The sequence below is a fragment of the Ostrinia nubilalis genome, chromosome 16, assembly GCF_963855985.1.
Source record: "Ostrinia nubilalis chromosome 16, ilOstNubi1.1, whole genome shotgun sequence".
NCBI classification, from domain to species: Eukaryota; Metazoa; Arthropoda; class Insecta; order Lepidoptera; family Crambidae; genus Ostrinia; species Ostrinia nubilalis.
In genome coordinates this window covers 4,208,912-4,229,764 of record NC_087103.1, presented here as the reverse complement: position 1 = coordinate 4,229,764, position 20,853 = coordinate 4,208,912, and the positions used below count along the sequence as shown (strand labels likewise).

Here is a 20,853-nt window from a genome sequence, read left to right as displayed (position 1 = left end):
CGGCTGAGGGCGCGGTGCCACCTGCGGAGGGAGCCCCCGCTGCGGCTCCCCCTGCCGAGGGCGCCGCTCCTCCGGCTGAGGGAGCCCCGGCCGCCGCGCCGCCCGCGGAGGGCGCTCCGGCCGCGGCTCCACCGGCAGAAGGCGCGCCGGCAGCCGCTGCGCCGGCAGCCGCTCCTCCGGCAGAAGGCGCGCCCGCCGCCGCCCCGCCGGCCGAGGCCGCCCCCGCTGCGGCCCCGGCGGAGGCCCCCGCCGCGCCCGCGCCGGCTCCGGAGCCGGCGGCGGCACCCGCGCCCGCTGAGCCCGCGCCAGCCCCCGCGGAGGCAGCGCCCGCGCCGTAACGCAATACGATTCTATCGCGCTCTCGTAAATTTAACCCGTAACACATCCGAACTGTCGTTATTGATGCATCGTAACATGAATCTATTTTTTTTATTATAATTATTGTTTCGACTTTGGAATATGGCGTCCCGTTTCTATTACCGTGTCAATCTCGTCGGAATTCACGCGAAAGAAACTGAAGTATAACCTGGTAAACGGTTGACATAATTTTAAAGTTCGGGATGTATTAGTGTAAGAAACTGCAAGACGGCGCAGCTCCTAAACGCGGTCAATGTATCGTCGAGGCTATCGTTTTATATTTTGTAAATAAAGGAGGAAAAATAGCTGATGGAATAGTTTCAATGGACGCGATGTAGAGTAGAGCCCCGCGTAGCATGCGTGTGTGTGACTAACCCGGCTGGATGACGGGACTGACGGCGGCGGTGTCCACAGACGATCTGATCGCCGGCAAGGAGATGTTCCACGAGATCGGCGGCGAGCTGGACTGCGCCTTCGACGACCTGGGCCTGAAGACGCCGGCGCACACCGTGCACGCCGCGCGCGTCTGCGAGCGCTGCACGTGCTGCCATTAACTCCACGCGCGCGTTTATGTTCTTCGCTTTTCATCTGCATTTAAATTGACAGTTAAAATTACCCCATTATTTGATAAATAAAAGAGAAGAAACACTAAAACAATTAACCAAGCATGTTCAATTAATGTGTCGTCGAAACCTTTCGAGCTTAAGGTAACATGAAGCGCATGGTTTCGGAATAACAAGGACGCAACATGTAAGCACTTTCATTAATTACTTAATTTAATTTACTTCGATTCATGGTAAACGTTTACATACGTGCATAACATTCGTGAAGGTGATAATATCGTCGATGTGCGATACCAAAAAGTAGTAACTGTTGTATGTAAACGTTTTCCTAAAAATATGCTGAACTAATTCGCTTCAAAACTTGACTTGAAGGAGTATAAAAATAGGCACACACCCACTTACAGGAACTCGTCAACGTATCGTTTGGACTCGACCAAAAAAAAATGGTGATGAAGATATTGATGATGATTTTTATGATGATGATGATTTCTTTATCAAAGGATGGCCTTCATGGGACCTGTACAATTAGAATGACTGTATTATTTAAGTTAATAGTTATTTCAAAAAATCAATTATTAAGTTTAGTATACAGTGTTTTCTAAATGAAACCATATAAATTAAATGTAAGTTCGCCTTTTGTACCTAACATTTTGTGCGCAAAGTTGAAAATAATTTATTCATTGTGAAACTACTGAAATTACAAAGTGGCAATAATTTATGATACTTTATCTTGTTAAAAGTTAGAAAACACTGTATTTTTCCACATCTTGTCTCTTATTACATACATAAAAAGAGACGAGACCTGTGAAATGAAAAATGTTTAACGCTATCTCAACTCGCAGACGAGCTTGTGGCTGAGAAGGAGAAGTACAAGGACATCGGTGACGACCTCGACACCGCCTTCGTCGAGCTCATCCTCAAGGAATAAGGTGCCATGGGCCACCTTTGACCCCCCATGGGGTCGCTGCGGGCCCCCCAAGCCCCAGCTTCACGCCGCGGAACTGCCACCCGCCCGCGATTCACAAACCATCCGAATAGACATAATTTTATATTTTATACTCCTGATTTAAAGTATTAAAATCCATAGCTATATGTACGGCGGTATTTATTTTCGAGTAATATAATATAATAGATAATTTATTACTTCTATTTTGTTTTATTTATTTTATTATAGTTGTTGCAATTCACGAAGGCGAGTGAGCTTTACATGTGTGGTGGCTCCTATTGTTTGTTTTCCAAAAGTTTTGATAGAAATAACACCATCGTGTGCATGTACACGTACACACACAAGTAAAGCTCACTCGCTTTCGTGAGTTGTAAGCTTAGAACTATACCTATGTAGGCAGTAGAATTTTACATTTCTTTTATTAAATCTCTGTAAAAAGTATTAATATTTCTAAGTTTAAGATGAAGAAAGAGATAGAAGTGTTATTACAGTTTAGTAACTAAATAGCTATAAAGTACCTAGCAAGATAAATTCAGGAATTCTGGAAGAATGAAGTTATTAAACATAGCAGCTTTATGGTCCTACATCACACAAGCACGTACCTACCTTTGTAAAGAATAAATAGCCTTTGAATATTAATTTATTATTTTATTGTTATCAATAAGTTAGCACCAACCAGATGTAGAGTAGATGAAACATTTGTAGAATAGTTCTGGCTTTTATTTACCCAATATATTTTCTTACATTGCTAGCACAAAGTAAATATGCTTTTTATATGCTGCATGGTAATTAGAAATGCTTTTCCAATTTACTTTCATCGTAGCAGACGCTAGATAGGTCTGAAACACGCACAATTCGAATATATCATAGTAATCGACCTATCACGAGAAAATAACAGAGATTTCAAGTCGAATAAGCTGAAAGCAAAAGTTATTTGTTTTATAAATGAAATGACTCCAAAGATGCATTAAAAATAACTTATTAACTTACTAATTACATAAATCAGAGTAAGTCACAATACGTGATGCTGGTTTGAATATTTGGAGAACCATTTTCGTGCCAGTCATTCTTATTTGATTAATATTTTTTAATGCCAGCTCTCATATTATACCTACTATTGTTAATTTCTAACAAACTAACACCTACTAACATTTGACAGATGAGGTGATTGAGGAGCGCAGTAAGTACAAGGCGATCGCCGAGGAGGTCGATCAGACCTTCGCAGACCTCTCCGGGTACTAAGCGGAATGAGAATCCGCCATCTTGGGAAATGGCGGGAAAGTTCCGCCATCTTGGTTTGGCGGGAAAAGTCTGCCATGTTGGGACTGGCGGGAAAAACAGCGCGTGGCAGTGAACGGGTCTGGACGGCACCACTCTGCTCTGACGTGGAAAGCTTTTAATAACATGAAAAAAAAAATAGCTGAGGGCTATCTAAAAAATTAATAGTCTAAAAGAAATCAAATCATTCCAGTGTGAGAATAAGTTATCATATTATTATTTAATATTATACATAATTTTAAGACTTAAACTTTATTGCTAATTTTATAAAGAAAACTGCGAAGCTGTTGAATCTGCTACTCTAAACGCCAATAAAATTCTAATGATAAATGATGAAATCGAGTGAATCGTCCAGATCCTAGAAAGCCAGGCTTAGAGTGTGTTCGTCGCTTCGAGTCTCCTTTGCACAGCACGATGAATCCAAAGCCTCGTATTCACTGACCTCATAATCATGTATCTATATCCAGAGATGACGTCAGACCTCATTTTACGTCACCTTTTTTTATTTATTTTATTTTTTATTTTATTGTTAGGAAAACAAACAGCATTCTATAACACATATAGAGTTACCAATTAAACTTCACATTTGCCAAAATAGTTTTCACAAATAGTTTATACATAGGTATCGTTTTTAAAAATTGAGTAAACAGAAACAGAAAAAGAAAACAATTTTTTTAGATTCTATGTTAAATATACTATGACTTGGCAATTAATTTAAACTCGAAATATCACATCGTTGTTAAAACAATAAATAGATTTTGATACATGTATCGCGTGTTCCACATTTCTAGCGATACACGTTGCTGTAAATTTTTCTCTAGTGAATACGAGGCTTAACATTGCTTTGAACGATTGAGCGTTGATGTATCGATAGGTCATAATAAGAGACAGATGCTATATTATTGCCTTCTATTTAATTAAGGAAAGTACCTATGTTTAAACGTGCGTAGGGTAGCCTCTACATAATTAATCGCCATTGATAAATTTTATGCAGATGTTCAAGTTAATTATGAACATTTCGAAGTCTAAGAAACTCAATCAAACTTTTCGATTAATTTAAATTAATGTAAGTCTGCAACTTGAAAGAAAGAGAAGTAAACTGAATACGAACTCTTATTGGAAAGTCTCACAGTTTTTTTACAAAACTTATCTTTAAAAGACTTTGTGAAGGCTATCTAACAACATCAAAACAACTGTCTCTATCAAGCCATGAAGTCTTAAAGTACCTACTTATGTATTTAATATATTGTTTTTTATATTTAACAAAACCTAAAAAAATCAAACTGAATATTATAAGAAGTAAGTTGTTTTGTACGCGCATTAAAATGGTTACACTTATGGATGTTTGTACTTGTAAGTTTAAATCTAGAAAAGAATAAATAAGTAAAAACATTAAAACTAAATTATAGCCCAAGATATTCGTAACCTTGTTGAAAAGCTCATTGCAAATTTTCAAAAATATAATTTTTGATACTTGTACAAAATATTTAGGAATAGCACAGACTTAAAAAAATAATATAAAACCTATAACTTTAGGCTTTATAGGTATAATTTTGTGTCTATCATAGTAGTTATATGTATATCGAGAGTATGCGTAAGTATACACGAGATATAAGCAAAAAAATGTGTGACACAATATAAAAATGTCGTCAAAAGATTCAGACAGAAGTACAACTACGACGCGACGTTCGTAGTAAGCTACGAAATTGCTACGGGTTTTGTAGCGCTACGAGACCACAGATAAGGAAACTACAACCTATTTCTGCTGAATTTTTTAAGACACGTCCACCATTGACCACAAATTAATCGTTACAAATAATAACTACTATGATGGATCCAAAATCGTTATAATCGATACTCAATTACATCATAATTAGTAAACTTGTTATCAATGACTAACACAAATGATGAGTTTTTAATTAATTTCTTAGTATCATTTAGAAAAACTAATGCGCGTTCTGTAAATATTTAAAGTCTATCTGCGTAATGTGATTATGCATATTTTCAAGCTTGTATGAGGCTCATACAGCGACGGGCGTCCGCGCCGTCCCAGGTCCACTGCCGAAATGTTTTCTACGCCTCTTTTGGTACGTTTTTTACGTAAACTTACTATAAACTTCAATGCATTCTTATGAAGCGTGTAACGAGTTTGATTTTAAGCACTATGGTGTAAGTTTTGTACTTGTTTAGCCTTAGTTTTTGTATGTATCATAAGCTTCACATTCCAGTTCTCCTGTGGCCGTGGCTGCATTCTCTAGCTTCCCCTAATGAAGTGTACCTAAAGCGCTTTAACTGACTATTCTAAAATAAATACCTTTGTATTATTTGTGTCTTTTATTTATATCTACTGCAATTAGTTATGCACCTATTTACTTAACAGTTTATTTAAAGACGACTGTCAACTAATTTGTACTCGGCACAATAAATCCGCGGGATAGGGTAGGTCCATTAAAAATACTTAATACAAACTTGTAGTTTCTATTTCAGTTGTTTGTGGAGAAAATAAATATTAAGTTGTTAATACGAAGAAAAGTTTTTTTAAGTTTATCCTACCTGTTTTACCTACGTAATGTACCTAAAAAGCACAAGTTATTAGGTCATGCCATTGCTGAAAATCTTTCTTCAACTCTCCTTCAGATACACTGCCGATTCGTGACTAGGATACATTGATGAAAATAATGAAAGACTCGGCGTACAAACGTAAAATCCTTCACGTGAAAGCGTATTAACTACAAATTAAAGTAGGTATAATGTATAAATAAGAATTCCCTTGAGCCCAAGGAGGTAGCGATACGCACAGGTTCAAGGAAGAGCAATCCATTTCTGAATAAAATAAGGGGTTTGATAAACGACATATTCTGTATTTGTATTTTATGTGTGATAAGATTCTATTATAGGTAAATTAATCACAAAGACATTGTAAAGCTTCTCTCTGTAAGTTTAACTCACTTGAAAGGATCGTTCATAATTATTAAGTTCATTATTTGTTTATCAAGCAAAGCTTTATCCGTGTCCCGTTGAAAGCTGGACGTCGGCGCTCTGCATCAATGGCCTGCGGTACTTATGAGTGTAGATAGCGCTAATTATAGCTGGACCCAGTAACTAACCGGAGGCGCAAGAATTTGTTAAATTCGCAACATGCGTGATTCAGGTCGGATGCGCCAGACAGGGATGGATATAATATGCGCATCTTTTTGTTACTTAGGATAATTTAAGCATTGATACTCCAATAATAATTCTGCCTTTATTAATTTAAAAAAAATACTGCACAAATGGGCAGTTTACTACTCTTTTCAAGAGCAAGAGTTTCCTGGGTTAAAGGAAATTGCGCAGTGGGAAACTTCGGGGATCAGGATCGCTGGGGTCCAAAAATTAGGGCGGGAGCTGACAAAGTCATAGTTGTATATGATTTGCGATAGCAGTTGTAGCGTGTGGGAGCGTGACGGGTGTCGCGGGAGCATCCGAGCAGCGGAATGGCGGATCGGAATCCTGGATTTTTGGCACCGAAAATAGTCGGGCGGGCGCGCGGCTGGCGAGGGCGGCGCGCAGTGCGAGTCGCTCCGCCGTGTGAATAGCCCGCTCGTGAGGTGAGTGCTGCGCTCGCGCACCCCCGCGGAAGCCCCCAGCAGTTTGGATACCCGACCCCCGAAACCACCCCCGTGTTGTGACAGTGATACACGAGTGGCACGTGAAGTGTGGAGTATCCAAGCTTCTGGAGTTACGCGGCGATTTAGTGATCGTGTGTCTTATCGGTTCTAGGTTGCGAAAAGGTTCGACAGGTACTCCAAGTTCGGATTGTGGTTGAGATATGTTTTTGCGATGGAAAGTATCTGGTGACGTTTGCATAGTGTGCGCCGCGGCGGTCCCCATGAGTGTGACTCGGATTTCAGCGCGCGCGCGGCCTCGCTGAAAATAGTGATCCCCGCGCCCCGCCCACGCCGCTAACCTATTTGCGGCATGCCCGAACATCAGTATTTATTTAGCAAGATGAGGAAACTCGTCTCAATTTTTATTTAGCTGCAGACGTGCCCCATATAACATGTAATTAGGCCGCTTTGGCCATACGTTCTGCATGACTAGTTACTATTTTTAAAGCGTGTAAAAATGTTAACAATTGAACGATGTAATTAGATTAACTCGTTTAGTAATTAGATCAAAGTATTTGGATATTATAATTAACATTTCAAATACTTAATATGTATTGCAATTAACGTTACAGTACCGACATGATTCTATTTAACATTTTCAAAGCACTTCACATTATACATTTTAACAATGAATTAGATGTTATATTTATGATACAGATACTTTACACGTAGAAACGTTTTACAAGCTACAGACGAAACACTCAACTCTTCAACACTGTTTCAATGAAAATACTCATAAAACACGGAAAATATGGTGTTATTAAATTGGATGACAGTCTATAACTTTTCACAAAACCACACTCTTAAATACATAATTTCATTATCATACAAATTAATGTTCAAAGTTTCAGTTTTTCATTGCAATTTTCAAGCTTATGAATTTACAACTATCCCAAGGCCTCATCGAACTTGATTGTAGTCCAAAGCCCGAGCTTTTTCAGTCTCAAATATCACGAATAGATATTTATACCGCTCTTTAATTACAAAAACATAAATCTAATTTTGTCAGCGGATGCATCGGACTTAATAAACGTATCGGAGAGTGGTAGTTATGAAACGATAACTAGTCGGTATGTAGTCGGGAGGCGGTTAAACGAGGAATGTTGGCAACACTTCAAAGAAGTACCTACCTATCCTGCCTGGGACGCTAGCTGTACGGGAAATATTACCTGTCATGTCTTATTCATTGCATCTGAGAAGCTTTGGGGTTCCTTACCTTGAGATGAACCAACGGAACCGTAGGGATCACTTTGATGGAAATGTGCAAAGTGGATTTGTTTTGAAATCACTACACAATATAAAACAAAGTCGCTTTCCGCTGTCTGTCCCTATGTATGCTTAGAACTTTAGAACTTCGCAACAGATTTTGATGCGTTTTTTTTATAGATATAGTAAATCAAGAGGAAGGTTTATAGGTATAAAACATGCATATTAAAGAAGAGAAAAGCCGGGAAATTCCATTGCAACCGTGCGAAGCTGGGGCGGGCCACTAGTTGACTATAATTTTTATATTGAGGAAATATTTTATGTAGCTGAGACTTTTGTGGATGCATTGAAGGGAAAGTGTAGTCGCATACGGAACCTACATTGTAAGCGTCTGACTTGCACTTGACCGAACAGATGGAATTTCAGGAACAAGTTCTTTGTTATCTCACTTCGCTTCCTAAAATTCTTTACAAGACTTGTTATATTACTGAATTCTATATACAATCACTATCTGACTGATTAAAGAAACAAAGTGTTTGTGTAGTTTTATTATTATGGTCAAAATAAAGAGGGTCAAACTGACAAACATGATAGGATATAGGATTAATTCATTTGATTTGATTGATGTTGAATGTAAGCTCCCCTTTTAAACTTTCCTAAAGCTCTACTTCCAACTACGTCTTGCTACTGCCTTAATTAGATCATAAGTTCACATTGAATTTGCTATTTGCTATGAATACTTAGTATCCCTTAAAGAAATTTCATGGATTGGCATCCATCATTTAGGTCTTTAAGTGCATCTCAAAAGCACAAAAAGTCAATTCTAAGAGTAAATACAAAAGATGAATTTATCATAGTAACACTAAAAGTAGGTACTTCGTGTATTTTTACTTCTTGTATGTCACACTTGTTAAAGTTCATTGGCACCAAAGCTCTTAGAATGCTCTGACTAGAACAAGACTCGTCTTACGTTTTTTCAACATGGAATACTCTGCCGTTTTGATTTGTACAACATCGGTCTCCAAGGTATGATATTTTTGCTAAACTTAATTCATTAGTAAGGGTAAAGTCCCTTTTTGCTTAGACACTAGCTTGTAGAGTGTTAGCCCCACCCAATAATAGATAATATTGAATTAAATCCATTCCATCCAGTCCCATTGTTCAAGGTAAATATTAGGAGGCCATGAAAATCGAATCGAATCGAAACTCACTGAAAGTTCAACAAACTAAGCGCTGTGGAATTTTCAATTTAGTTTGTAAAAATTACACACAATAAAGATGATCCTTAACAATAAACTGGTTATTGTTAAGTAGTATTTAAAAAAATCTATATGAGTATTGATAGAATGCAAAAATAAACTTAATTGCTAGAATACGGACGGTACTACACGATGAAAGTTCATGGGTCGACTGGCTTGTAGGTCGCGGTCAATACTGTAGGATCGCATTCATACATATCTACCTCAATCTTTGCTTATTTTCTTTATTTGGAAAAGAAACTCTAAGGCTGGGTTGCACCATCTTACTTTAACTTTGACAAACGTCAAAAAGCTGTCAAAATCCACACAAAAAGCACCGGTTATTGTCAAAGTTACGGTCAAAGTTGGGTGGTGCAACCCAGCCTAAGAAAGTGGAATTTATCGACTCAAAAACAAATGATGACTCATTTGTTCATAATCTTCAATTAAGATCTTATTATTTTGTAATACAAGTAATAATTTCTCCGATATAATGTTTTATTAATCTGCGCTTAACGTATTAAAGTAGTAATCATTAGTCAACTGAAGTGACTTCAATCGTTTGTAACACGAGCCGTCACCTAATAAGACTTTCCCCGAGTTCTCATTTCTACGTTCATTCACGTCCTTATTTAAATATTTACTACAATATACTGTTACACTGGTCTCTCCCAGCTGTTGCGAGCCGACTGAAAACTGGTTTATTTCTGTGAACAATATCAGCGCTTGACAGCGTGCCAGGAACGCCAGTGACGTCACTGCCGAATTCGCCTCCAGTCGCGAAAGCGCATATTTCTATTTTACAGGAGTTTTATAGTTTACTGGAGCTATTATGATGGCTAGGTATTTACCGTATCATAATTTATGAACGTGTTAAAACGTTTCGCGTAGCGACATATGTTTTTAAAGAATTTCTAAACAACTGGGTAGAGTAAGTACATAGAGTTTTATGTACTCTTGTTTCTAAATGCAATATTGGACATAGTACAAAATACACATTTGTAATACCTACATAGTATCTACACTTTGTATCTAGTAACGTTTGCAGATCAATAGCGAAATTGAACCAATACACTATTCGCTGTGTATTTAGATAAAATAGTTTCCAATACTTATACCTAAGCAATAAATATTTCACGGTTTCACAGTTTTCACGACTACAACGATATGAATTGTATTTTTATTAGACAGTTATTAGATTTGGAAACCAATCCAAAGGTCGCATCGATGTAACCTGTTATAAGTATGATACAACCCAAGGGTTATTTTTGCGGGCGCACGCAATCCGCTCGTGGCATGTAAACATACGCCTTCGCTGATCCGAGCTCTACACGGAACGAAAGGAACGCAAAACATACACATAATTTCAGGATATTATTAAAGGACAATGTTCGTTCTCCATACATTGTTCGCCGTTAGATCAACAGTGCCGAAATAATACTTTCTAGGTTCTAAATGACACAAATCTTTATGTAAGAACAATTATTCCTGGCGGACCAATTCTATAAACTTATTGATAGCAATATTGTTATCATAACCTCTTACTTACTAGTATTGTATTATATTATTTTATGCACATCGATTTGGGAGATGTTCTGTATTGTAGTTGTCGCAGCCAAATTGTATTATAATATTGGACGGGTTTTTGAAATAGCTCGGCGTTCCACTTTTATGATTTACTTACTTACATTTTGCACGTAAATAAATAACATGAATCCTATGTTTACTTTCCACTCTTGACATTTAACACGTGACTTACCAAACTAACTATCTCCATGGTTACCGTCTTAGTCTATGCATGACTAGGGATTGAACAACTTTTAATTGAATATTATTAACAATTCTCGATAATTATTATCGATTGAAAAATATTCGGTATTTGAATCGAAAGATATATTCAATTTTATCAATATCAAAATATTCAATTTTAATAATAAAATAAATATTATTTACTACCACCTATGAAATGTTCTAAAAATTGCCTGGAGCGCTCCCCCAATCCTGGGTTTTCCCTTTCCAAGCTGAGAGGATATCATTTTGGTTCTATCGATACATTATAAAGGTACTTAATATTTGAAATGTATTACCAATTATTGTTATAAGCATTTTGAGCGAATAAAACTTTCAATTCTATTAGAACTTTAGACATTTCTCTCACTTTAAGCGGCATTGGATTTTTCATCGAATTTTGAAACTATAACAGATATATTAAAGAATTCGTACGCGTGGATCTCGTTTTACCCCCCCTTCATCTATCTTACGCGGTTCAGATTTTTTCATACAAATGTTTTTTCCCGCTAACTCCCGTTCCCGTGGGAATTTTGCAATATCTTGTTGTAACTAAGCTTTAAGTTTACTAAGGTACCTGCATGCCAAATTTCAAGCGTCTATCTTACGCGGTTTAGATTTTTTCATACAAATGTTTTTTCCCGCTAACTCCCGTTCCCGTGGGAATTTTGCAATATCCTGTTGTAACTAAGCTTTAAGTTTACTAAGGTACCTGCATGCCAAATTTCAAGCGTCTAACTTAAGCGGTTTAGATTTTTCATACAAAGGTTTTTTCCCGCTAACTCCCGTTCCCGTGGGAATTTTGCAATATCCTGTTGTAACTAAGCTTTAAGTTTACTAAGGTACCTGCATGCCAAATTTCAAGCGTCTAACTTAAGCGGTTTAGATTTTTCATACAAAAGGATTTTCCCGCTAATTCCCGTTCCCGTGGGAATTCCTAAGTATCCTATAACCTGCCCAGGAGTATGAAAAATAATTGTACCAAGTTTCGTTAAAATCCGTCAAGTAGTTTTTGTTTCTATAAGGAACATACAGACAGACAGACAGACAGACAGACAGACAGACAGACAGACAAAAATTTTACTGATTGCATTTTTGGCATCAGTATCGATCACTAATCACCCCCTGATAGTTATTTTGAAAATATATTTCATGTACAGAATTGACCTCTCTACAGATTTATTATAAGTATAGATATAGATGATCCCATATTGTTGTCATTGTCTATATCAGTGTTATGATCACAATTATTTTTATTTTATTCATGACCTTCGACCAGTTGGACACATTAGATAGCTTCTTGTAGTATCGTGCAATATATTATATTTTTAACTTTTAATTAAAATCTAGTCATACTGTAGCAATTTGGACGATTTATTTTATTTACAAGATCGGTATCTTATTGTCTATGATGACCGCAGTCAACATCACTATTACATGGATTCCTAACAATGAAGTACGGCATTGCCTTGTGCCGATTTTACATAGATTTTATCGACACAAATTATGGAACTTCATAGGATATAGAGCAGGCCACGCCCTAAAATGTCCGGATGTCGTCATAGTATTATGGAATACATATAAAATACTTTTATTATTTCATTTTTTAATCCTCAAGTGTCCGTTACAATCTAATTAATATTTAAGTATTCAAAAAGTAAGAGATTAATTTTGATACTTTACTGCTGTGCCCAGGAATCTAAGGCGGTTTCTGACAATGTCCTTTGTTACATGCTTTTAGGCCAACCAGTCAGTATTAATATTTTTTGTATCACAAACTTATAACTTTTTGTTGTAATCTTTAGAAATACCACAAATATCCTTCGTGGCGTGGCAAACACTCCGTCGTGGCTAAACGCAATCCGCGACAGCTGTAGAGGAAAAAGCACTTCCATTACTGAATACCCAGCTTTCCCAAGGGACGTGATCTTTTCATGATAAATGGAAATACACATACATTTGGCAAAAAAACTAACAGTAAATAATCTAAGTATTAGCCCAGTATACCTCTATACATATTTACTCATTCTACATATTAGTTTTATCCCCAATACATGATGTCTAGACTACTTAAAGTTACTTTAGGGATAGGTACCTACTATTTACGTAACCTTTTATTTGGATAACTCGATTACATTGTGTAATGAAAACAAGCCAAGACTCATGATAACATACTCACATCATAAATCCATAACATTAAGCTTCTTCACAAACAATCTATTTTAGCTCGCGTACTACTTATCCAGGAATATGGTCCTAAATTATGCGGCTCCAGCCGACTGCATGAGGTTATAATGAACCATTAGTTCAGTATCAAGAAGAGTCATATATTAGGGAATCAAGGGTTGCGGAGGCAGGAGGGTAATTAGGTTGGATATAATTTAGTATCGGGGGCACGAACCGAATGATTATTATGCAGCATCGCATCTGCTGTGCTCTGGCGCACAGCCAATCTACCAGCGAATGAAATTCGAAGGAATTCAATATTAACTAGCAGGTCTTTCTGGAACCTGTTTTACGGAGTCCTTAATACTCGGTCTTACTGAACTAAATTACGATTTCAAAATCAAAAAACATCACAATTCAAAAGCGCCTAAGTAAAGTATTAAACCACTATTAGCAAATTGAATCGTCAGGTACCAATTCATGAAATTAATAAAACTATTAGCTCTTAAAAGTATAAAATCTGGGAAAAGTTAATTACTTTTGTAATTAGCATCAAGTCTGAAATAAATTTTCACTGGAAATCTGTTACCAGGCAGGCTGGTAGCGCTAATGTCGAATCCTAGCTCTCTTTGTATTAGTAAATAACACAGACTATTATGAACTTCGAAAACTTTCATCACTGCCCGAGGCTGCCACATCTTAATTAATAGTGTAATTAAAAGTTTTTGGTCTGTTTCCCAAAGCGACTTTTTGTTCGATAAAGTTGTAAGACATCTAATATTACACGAACATTAGGTAGATGATACATACGTAGAGGTTATCAGTAAATGAAAATGGAAAATCAGAATAAAAAGTTATTTTTAAAAATAAATAGGTATGTCGGTCTTACTCATATGGCGGCTCATTAACAGGGCTATGATCTTAGTTGTTACAACCCAAACGATACCTACAGGAGAGATGAGGGAGGGATTGAGAAGATATGAAACTGCGCCTGGTAACATCGCCAAGAACTATCTTAGTACTAGCATAGTAGATAGTTATAATAGTCAAGTCAATGTTCAGAAGCTGTTTTGATTAGTATAGAAGCGTATACGATCGTCGAACCTTATCGCAACCTCATGATTAGCGCTAAATCTTATTTCTCTTTTCCATTATTTGAAAGCCGAAACTGTCGATTTTGTAACCCATAACCAGATAAACACTCTTATAATAAAGTATCTTCCTTCTTTTCTCAGGCCGTAACTGGCGTATTTTTTCGACCGGACCGTAGAAGTAAACCGCCGCCACCATGGACGCGATCAAGAAGAAGATGCAGGCGATGAAGCTGGAGAAGGACAACGCCATGGACAAGGCCGACACCTGCGAGCAGCAGGCCAGGGACGCCAACCTCCGCGCCGAGAAGGTAACGCCATTGAACGACTGCTTTTTTTAGTTCAAGACTATAGTTGTTAATGAAAAGTCTTTCATTGATCGAATTAGAATTTCGAACTCCTATGTTCTTCTGATTATTTTCGTTGCGGGTCCAATGACAGTTTAACTTTCCCCCGGGATAAACTTGACCTTCAATGGTTGGGTTTTTATGGCGGTCAAGCTGTAGATCCTGGCTACACAGGAGTTGCAGTGGTGGGAACGAGAAGTGGGAATAGTCCCGTGATCTAGACCGTGAAAAAGTACACCACTACTTTTTATTGATAGTGATCCTATTTTATAGAAAAAAAGTTAATTAACGTTATTCAAAATTTCACCCTTAAATTGGGTAATTTATGCACACGGGACACGCGTCGCAGCAAGCCAATATTACGCTCCACACACGGCCGCTATTGCTATGACGATAGAGGAGACGTTCATGAGGTCCAAAAATGCCCCGGTGCCTCTGACTGTGCGCCGCGCCGGCTAAAGCCTTATAAAAAAATTAGCTTTGTATAAAAAAATATTTTATTATCAATTTATCACACATTTTCGCATACCCTGTTATTTTCCATGAATAAAAAGAAGTATTGTATAGAAGGAAGTTATCGTCAGAGTCAAGAAGAAAATTGACAAAAAGAAAATGTGTACGACTTCGAACTTCTTATTTTTTGTATTTTTTTCATTTTTCAAGTCATGGGAAATGAAAACGTAAGCACCACGCAAATTTTTAGTCATCGTAAACGTTGCAAATCATGAGTTTTAAGACTTCAATTTCAATCAGCTAATAAAAACGCTTTTCACCCCAGGTCAACGAGGAAGTCCGTGAGCTCCAGAAGAAACTCACCCAGGTGGAGGAGGACCTTACGCTCAACAAGAACAGACTGGACCAGGCCAACAAGGACCTGGAAGAGAAAGAGAAGACCCTGGCCGCCACCGAGGCTGAGGTCGCCTCCCAAAACAGGAAGGTCCAGCAGATTGAGGAGGACCTGGAGAAGTCGGAGGAGAGGTCCGGCACAGCCCAGCAGAAGCTGCTCGAGGCCCAGCAGTCCGCTGACGAGAACAACCGGTGAGACTCTAGAATAAAAAGTCATACGCGTATTAACAAACATTACTATGAGGTCTCACAGTGCGCGTGGACGCACAGGGTGACACATGAACCAATCACAGAGCTCTATTCAAAGCTGTGCGTTTGATTTGCTGCTTCACTTAAGCAAGCATCGTTTGTGAATACGGGCGATAGTCTCCATGACTTATGTGAATGTATTTACTTTTACATGGGCTTTTAAAAGAGCTTTTCAACCGACTTCAAAAAAGGAGGAGGTTCTCAATTCGACCCGTATGTTTTTTTTTTCCTATGTTTGTTACGCGATAACTCCGCCAATTATGAACCGATTTGAACAAATCTTTTTTCGGCGTATAGGTAATACCTCAAGGGTGGTCCCATTTAAATTTAATAATAGAAAAAACAACCCAAGAGTGGAAAATTGGGGATGAACTTTTTCATACGCAATATCTCCGCCGATTATAAATCAATTTGAACGATTATTTTTTTGTTGAATAGGTATTATCAAAAGGGTGGTTTCATGCGAATTTGAAGAAAATATTTCACCCCCAAGGGTGGAAAATTGGCGATGAACTTTTTTATACGCAATATTTTTAATTTTTAGTTTTTTTTTGTGTTCACGCATTTGAAGTCGGTTTTATTTTTTTTAAAAGTTAATTATTACGAAATTAATTACATAATATTTAGGCGTCGACATATCAATATGAACGCTGTGGCATAATGTATTCGACTACTGGTTGACTTTCCAGGCTATCAAAGAGGCATTTGAGTCAGTCTATTAAGTATAAAATTTTAAATAGTGTAATAAAAACAAATAAAATGACAATGTAATCTAATGTGCTGTAATAAAAAAATATACTTTTCATAACATCAAAAAAATCTATCAATTAACAATGAAAACTTGAGCGTGTTTTGTTTCTGACTACCTAGTTATGTCCTAATAACTTAAGTGCATTATGAAATAATGTCCTAATTACTGTTAAATGAGAAAATAAACAACACGCAACAGCTTACTTTGTGCTCCGGACGATCAACAATTTTTGTTTCAATAAAAAATATTAATACATGACATTTTGTGGACGATAAATCTTTTATATTTTTGTTTTCCGTTGTGAAAAGTAAAATTTGGTACATCAGGTACCTTTAGCCAAGGCGTCTATACCGATTTTTAGTTGGACGATAGTTGGGGTGCGCAGTTTCATACATCTCCATACTGATTAACAGCCCGACTCAACTATCGGCCAACTAAAAGTCGGTGATCTGCGCCTAGGCTTACTTCCGAACAGTTTAGCTTCTTCTCAGCACTTGCCAAATGTAGGTCTCGAAGCGCTGGTAGGGTAAAAAGATTATGAGACATGTAGAGGCTCCTTAAGAGCAAAATATTTGACGATTTGTAAGCACTATTTATTAGTCTATGTAAATAAAGAAATTTTGACTTTGACTTTTAGATACTGTATCTTTTTGTTATGTGCAAACTCAAAGTAGGTATATTTTATTAGTAACATCTCCTATTTTTCCATTTCCAGTATGTGCAAAGTATTGGAGAACAGGGCACAGCAGGACGAGGAGCGCATGGACCAGCTCACCAACCAGCTGAAGGAGGCCCGTCTGCTCGCTGAGGACGCCGACGGCAAGTCTGACGAGGTGGGTACTGTAGTCATAAGAGGTAACAGGGTAGGAGGCAGGCTGTTGATATAATAAGCACTAAAAGTTAGGTTCAAAGAAGCTTTTTTGATGCCATTTCAGCAAAATATGCGTACAGAATACCAAATAGTTACATTAAATTCTTATTTTATAAATACTGTAGCTGCGTATTGTCTTCAAGACAAATAAATTACATTATTAGAGAATTTACTTCAATTTGTTCGCTACGCAATACTTATATCTGCATGCTGAGTAAGACTGAGTTTTGCTCTTTACAATTTAATTTAATTAGAAACCTGTCACCATGCTCTAATAAAATAATAAAAAAAAAACAACTATCTCAGGTAGGGCTTGAGACTGAGACTTGAGAGCTTTCGTTTACGTGCGGCTGCTTTGGTTTATTCAAGTTTAAAACAATATTTCGTATTTAGCATTATACCTACGAGTAAATGTTAAATTCCAAATAATTACCGCATGACTTGGTTAATACGTTAATACTCTTTTAGACGTAGAAAGATTGTGGTTGTTAAGTTCACTTAATCCACGAGTAAATGTACACATTCCCGGTGTAAACAATCTGAGAGTAAACAAGTAAAGTTCATTAGCTTTAGAGTTTTCAAAAGATGTACTCGTGAGATTAATATGTTTTAATTAAATAGGTAATTAATTAATTTTAATTTGATGTAGTAATGAGGACTTGTGATGGTACAGGTATCCCGCAAACTGGCCTTCGTTGAAGACGAGCTCGAAGTTGCTGAGGACCGTGTCAAGTCTGGAGACGCCAAAATCTCAGAACTTGAGGAAGAATTAAAGGTAAATATCAAGACTCTACCATAGAATACCATAAAGGAATTTATTATTATTATTATTTATAGAAGAAGCCTACATATGTTAGGTAGTTCGTAAAGAATACAGTGATGATTGTAAGTTGATAAATCAAAATCTGTACTATTTTGATGAGCAACAATACACATCCATGAAAAAAAGTTTCATCAAAGTCCGTCAAGTAGTTTTTGCGTGAAGTGATAACAAAAGTTCACAAAGTTACTGTGTATTGATTGTTTTATTATCTCCCATAGGTCGTAGGTAACTCCCTTAAATCCTTGGAAGTATCCGAGGAGAAGGCCAACCAGCGCGTAGAAGAATTCAAAAAACAGCTGAAGACCCTCACCAGTAAACTCAAGGAAGCCGAAGCCCGCGCCGAGTTTGCCGAGAAGACTGTTAAGAAACTGCAGAAGGAGGTCGACAGGCTTGAAGGTATGAGAACCGTACTAAACCACCTAATAACATTATTAATTTGCATAAAAAAACAACTTAAAAATCTGTGATCATTCTTGACTTTTCAACTCTATTCTAAAATGATGTCGCAATAAACAACATTAATTAATACATAACAAAAAAGAGAATGGTATAACTTCTCTGGCAAAGCTTCTTAATTCTTAATTAAATCTATCTAAATATTCTCTTTAATTCTAAGCTAGCTCTGGACCCGCATAGGTATGTAAGTAATTATCAAATGACTACGTTTTACAGACGCATTGTTCAACGAGAAGGAGAAATACAAGGCGATATGCGATGACTTGGACGGAACATTCGCTGAGCTCACTGGATACTAACCGACCCTTAACGCACTTAGTTTAAGACAAATCGTCCGTCACAGTCCCTCTACCCCCCACCGGCACCTGAACCAGTCACCTTTTTATACGTACCTAAGAAACCCCACATCTCCAGTTCGATTTCCAGGACCTTCAATGTGGAACCAGTCTTTAAAGCTTTATAAATCTTTTTATCTAACTAACATAACCTTAACCCGATGTCTGAAGGTTGGCCTTCCACAAGAAATAGGGTCAGGCCCTCCTTTAGAGATCCATTTAGATGTAAGCCCTGCTTATCGTGTTGTGATTAACTTGTCTTATGCTTTGCTGCTACGCGCGGACCAATGCTTCCAAGGTACTATATCTTTCTTTAATCTCTTAAATTTCAAATTAATTACTTTCATTAAAAGCCATCGCTTCGCTATGATAAACATGAGACTATAAAAATATTTAAAACTATTAATGTGTCCATTTCATTGTTTATTCATTGGAAAGTTCATACAGTAGATGAGTTAGATATAATTTCAGACAATCTTAGATTGTTATGATGCTCAAATCGTAACCTTTTGCTCTAAAAGGATGGATCTATCAATGTAGTAATCCAGTTTTGAATGAATCTGGTCTTACCAGATTTCAAAGTAGTGGTGCCTCATTGTACCACGATGTTACGGTTTGAAAGTAGTGGGTCTCATTCACGAAAACTCCAATTCTAATCTAATATTATGTGTACAGATGAGCTGGGTATCAACAAGGACCGCTACAAGAGCTTGGCCGACGAGATGGACTCGACCTTCGCCGAGCTGGCCGGCTACTAAGCGCCGCACCACGCCACCACACCACCACCACCACACACATTCGACCGCCTGCCGCGAGCAGACGCAACACAAACGTTATACACGTGATGTAATAATATTTATTAATATTTTATGTAAATTTATTTACGATTTTCAATAAAATTAATTTATAACAGTTGTTCATCAACTTTATTTACGAAACCAAAGGCTTACATTTTAGTTTACCAATACTTTTTCCTTTTATCAACAAGGCGTAGGCGGGTCTTTATGCAATCGACATCTGAATGACGAAGCGTGCAATTTAATTATGTGCAATTTCCATGAAGCACACTGCATTGACTGCAAACCGAGTAGAGAACTCTCTTCCCATGTTTATCTCCTCGGAGCACTTAACCTAGATAGATGTCTTAAAGAGCTCTATTTTGACTAGAGTCTAGTGCAGGCTGTGCAGGCAGCTATTTCAGATCCTTATTACTAAAATACCAGGAGTCGTCAAACTCTAATACCATTTCGAAATATTTTAGACGCATAGGTACTAACGAGTTTGGTAAGTCTTTGAAGGTTTTTTCATATTTAAATATTGGTACATGTAAGTTACAAATATTTTCAGAAATGTCACCTTCAGATTCAGCCGATTCAAAAGAGCTTTGATTGAAAATTAGTAGTAGCTCTACACTCAGATTTAATTAAAGACAGATTCAATTAGTACTGAGTCACCCTTTTAAGTAATGGCTGCCCATATCCATTTCCATATTAAGATTGAAAACGGCGTCATTCGCGGGCGAGGCGGAACGGACGTCATAACCTGTCATCTGTCAAGTGACGTCTTTCCTGTCCAAAATGGCCGCCGTTCAAACGGGACGTTTTAAAACGCATGCGGGCTCGTGAGGCCACCGCGCATGCGTCGCTCGGGTCTGATCGATAGTGCACTAGTCGAAGACAACAGCCTGTTGGGCTCTCCCGAAATTCTCGCGCAAATTCCCCTTTTGGGTTGAAAAAGGAGTTTTTCCGTGTCGTTGTCGAGGAAATTAGTCAAGGTGTCGGTGTCCAGTAGCGTACTGCCGGGTGCCATCACGATGAAGATGCTGGCGCCTCACGACGGGCCCGACATCACCCCAGTCGATTCTTGTAAGTACCACAATATTATTCTATCAATAT

At 37.6% G+C, this 20,853-nt stretch overlaps 2 protein-coding genes across 9 annotated transcripts in view; both read left to right on the top strand.

Annotated features, from left to right (window-relative positions):
• The window catches only part of LOC135079254 (tropomyosin-2), a 36,051-nt gene extending 33,984 nt beyond the window's left edge, over positions 1-2,067 (top strand). For 6 of the 7 annotated variants that reach the window (XM_063973855.1, XM_063973857.1, XM_063973856.1 and 3 more), the window contains one exon: positions 1,763-2,067. In XM_063973855.1, the coding sequence (XP_063829925.1) occupies positions 1,763-1,848 (86 nt within the window). In that variant the 3' untranslated portion in view covers positions 1,849-2,067. Of the gene's footprint in view, positions 1-771; positions 1,019-1,762 lie in introns of those variants that run through there. The other variant, XM_063973848.1, reaches the window with a different exon arrangement.
• A 4,555-nt stretch (positions 2,068-6,622) lies between these two features.
• On the top strand, positions 6,623-19,873 carry LOC135079256 (tropomyosin-1). Of its 2 annotated transcripts, XR_010258767.1 has the most exons (8): positions 6,623-6,731; positions 14,425-14,591; positions 15,406-15,665; positions 17,189-17,306; positions 18,018-18,119; positions 18,386-18,563; positions 18,840-19,256; positions 19,634-19,723. XR_010258767.1 is itself a non-coding variant. In XM_063973865.1 (7 exons), the coding sequence occupies exons 2-7, from the start codon at positions 14,478-14,480 to the stop codon at positions 19,714-19,716; spliced, it is 855 nt and encodes a 284-aa protein (XP_063829935.1). In that variant the 5' UTR covers positions 6,623-6,731; positions 14,425-14,477; the 3' UTR covers positions 19,717-19,873. The 2 variants fall into 2 exon arrangements, 1 of the variants encoding a protein (XP_063829935.1); XM_063973865.1 differs by lacking the exon at positions 18,840-19,256 and having other exon boundaries at positions 19,634-19,873.
• Positions 19,874-20,853: the final 980 nt, after the last annotated feature.

Excerpts from the sequence above, each read along its gene's own strand:
- LOC135079256 (XM_063973865.1), top strand. The coding sequence starts at position 14,478 with ATGGACGCGATCAAGAAGAAGATGCAGGCGATGAAGCTGGAGAAGGAC. Across the intron at positions 18,120-18,385 it reads AACTTGAGGAAGAATTAAAG|GTCGTAGGTAACTCCCTTAA; the intron begins GTAAATATCAAG and ends TATCTCCCATAG. Across the intron at positions 18,564-19,633 it reads GGAGGTCGACAGGCTTGAAG|ATGAGCTGGGTATCAACAAG; the intron begins GTATGAGAACCG and ends TTATGTGTACAG.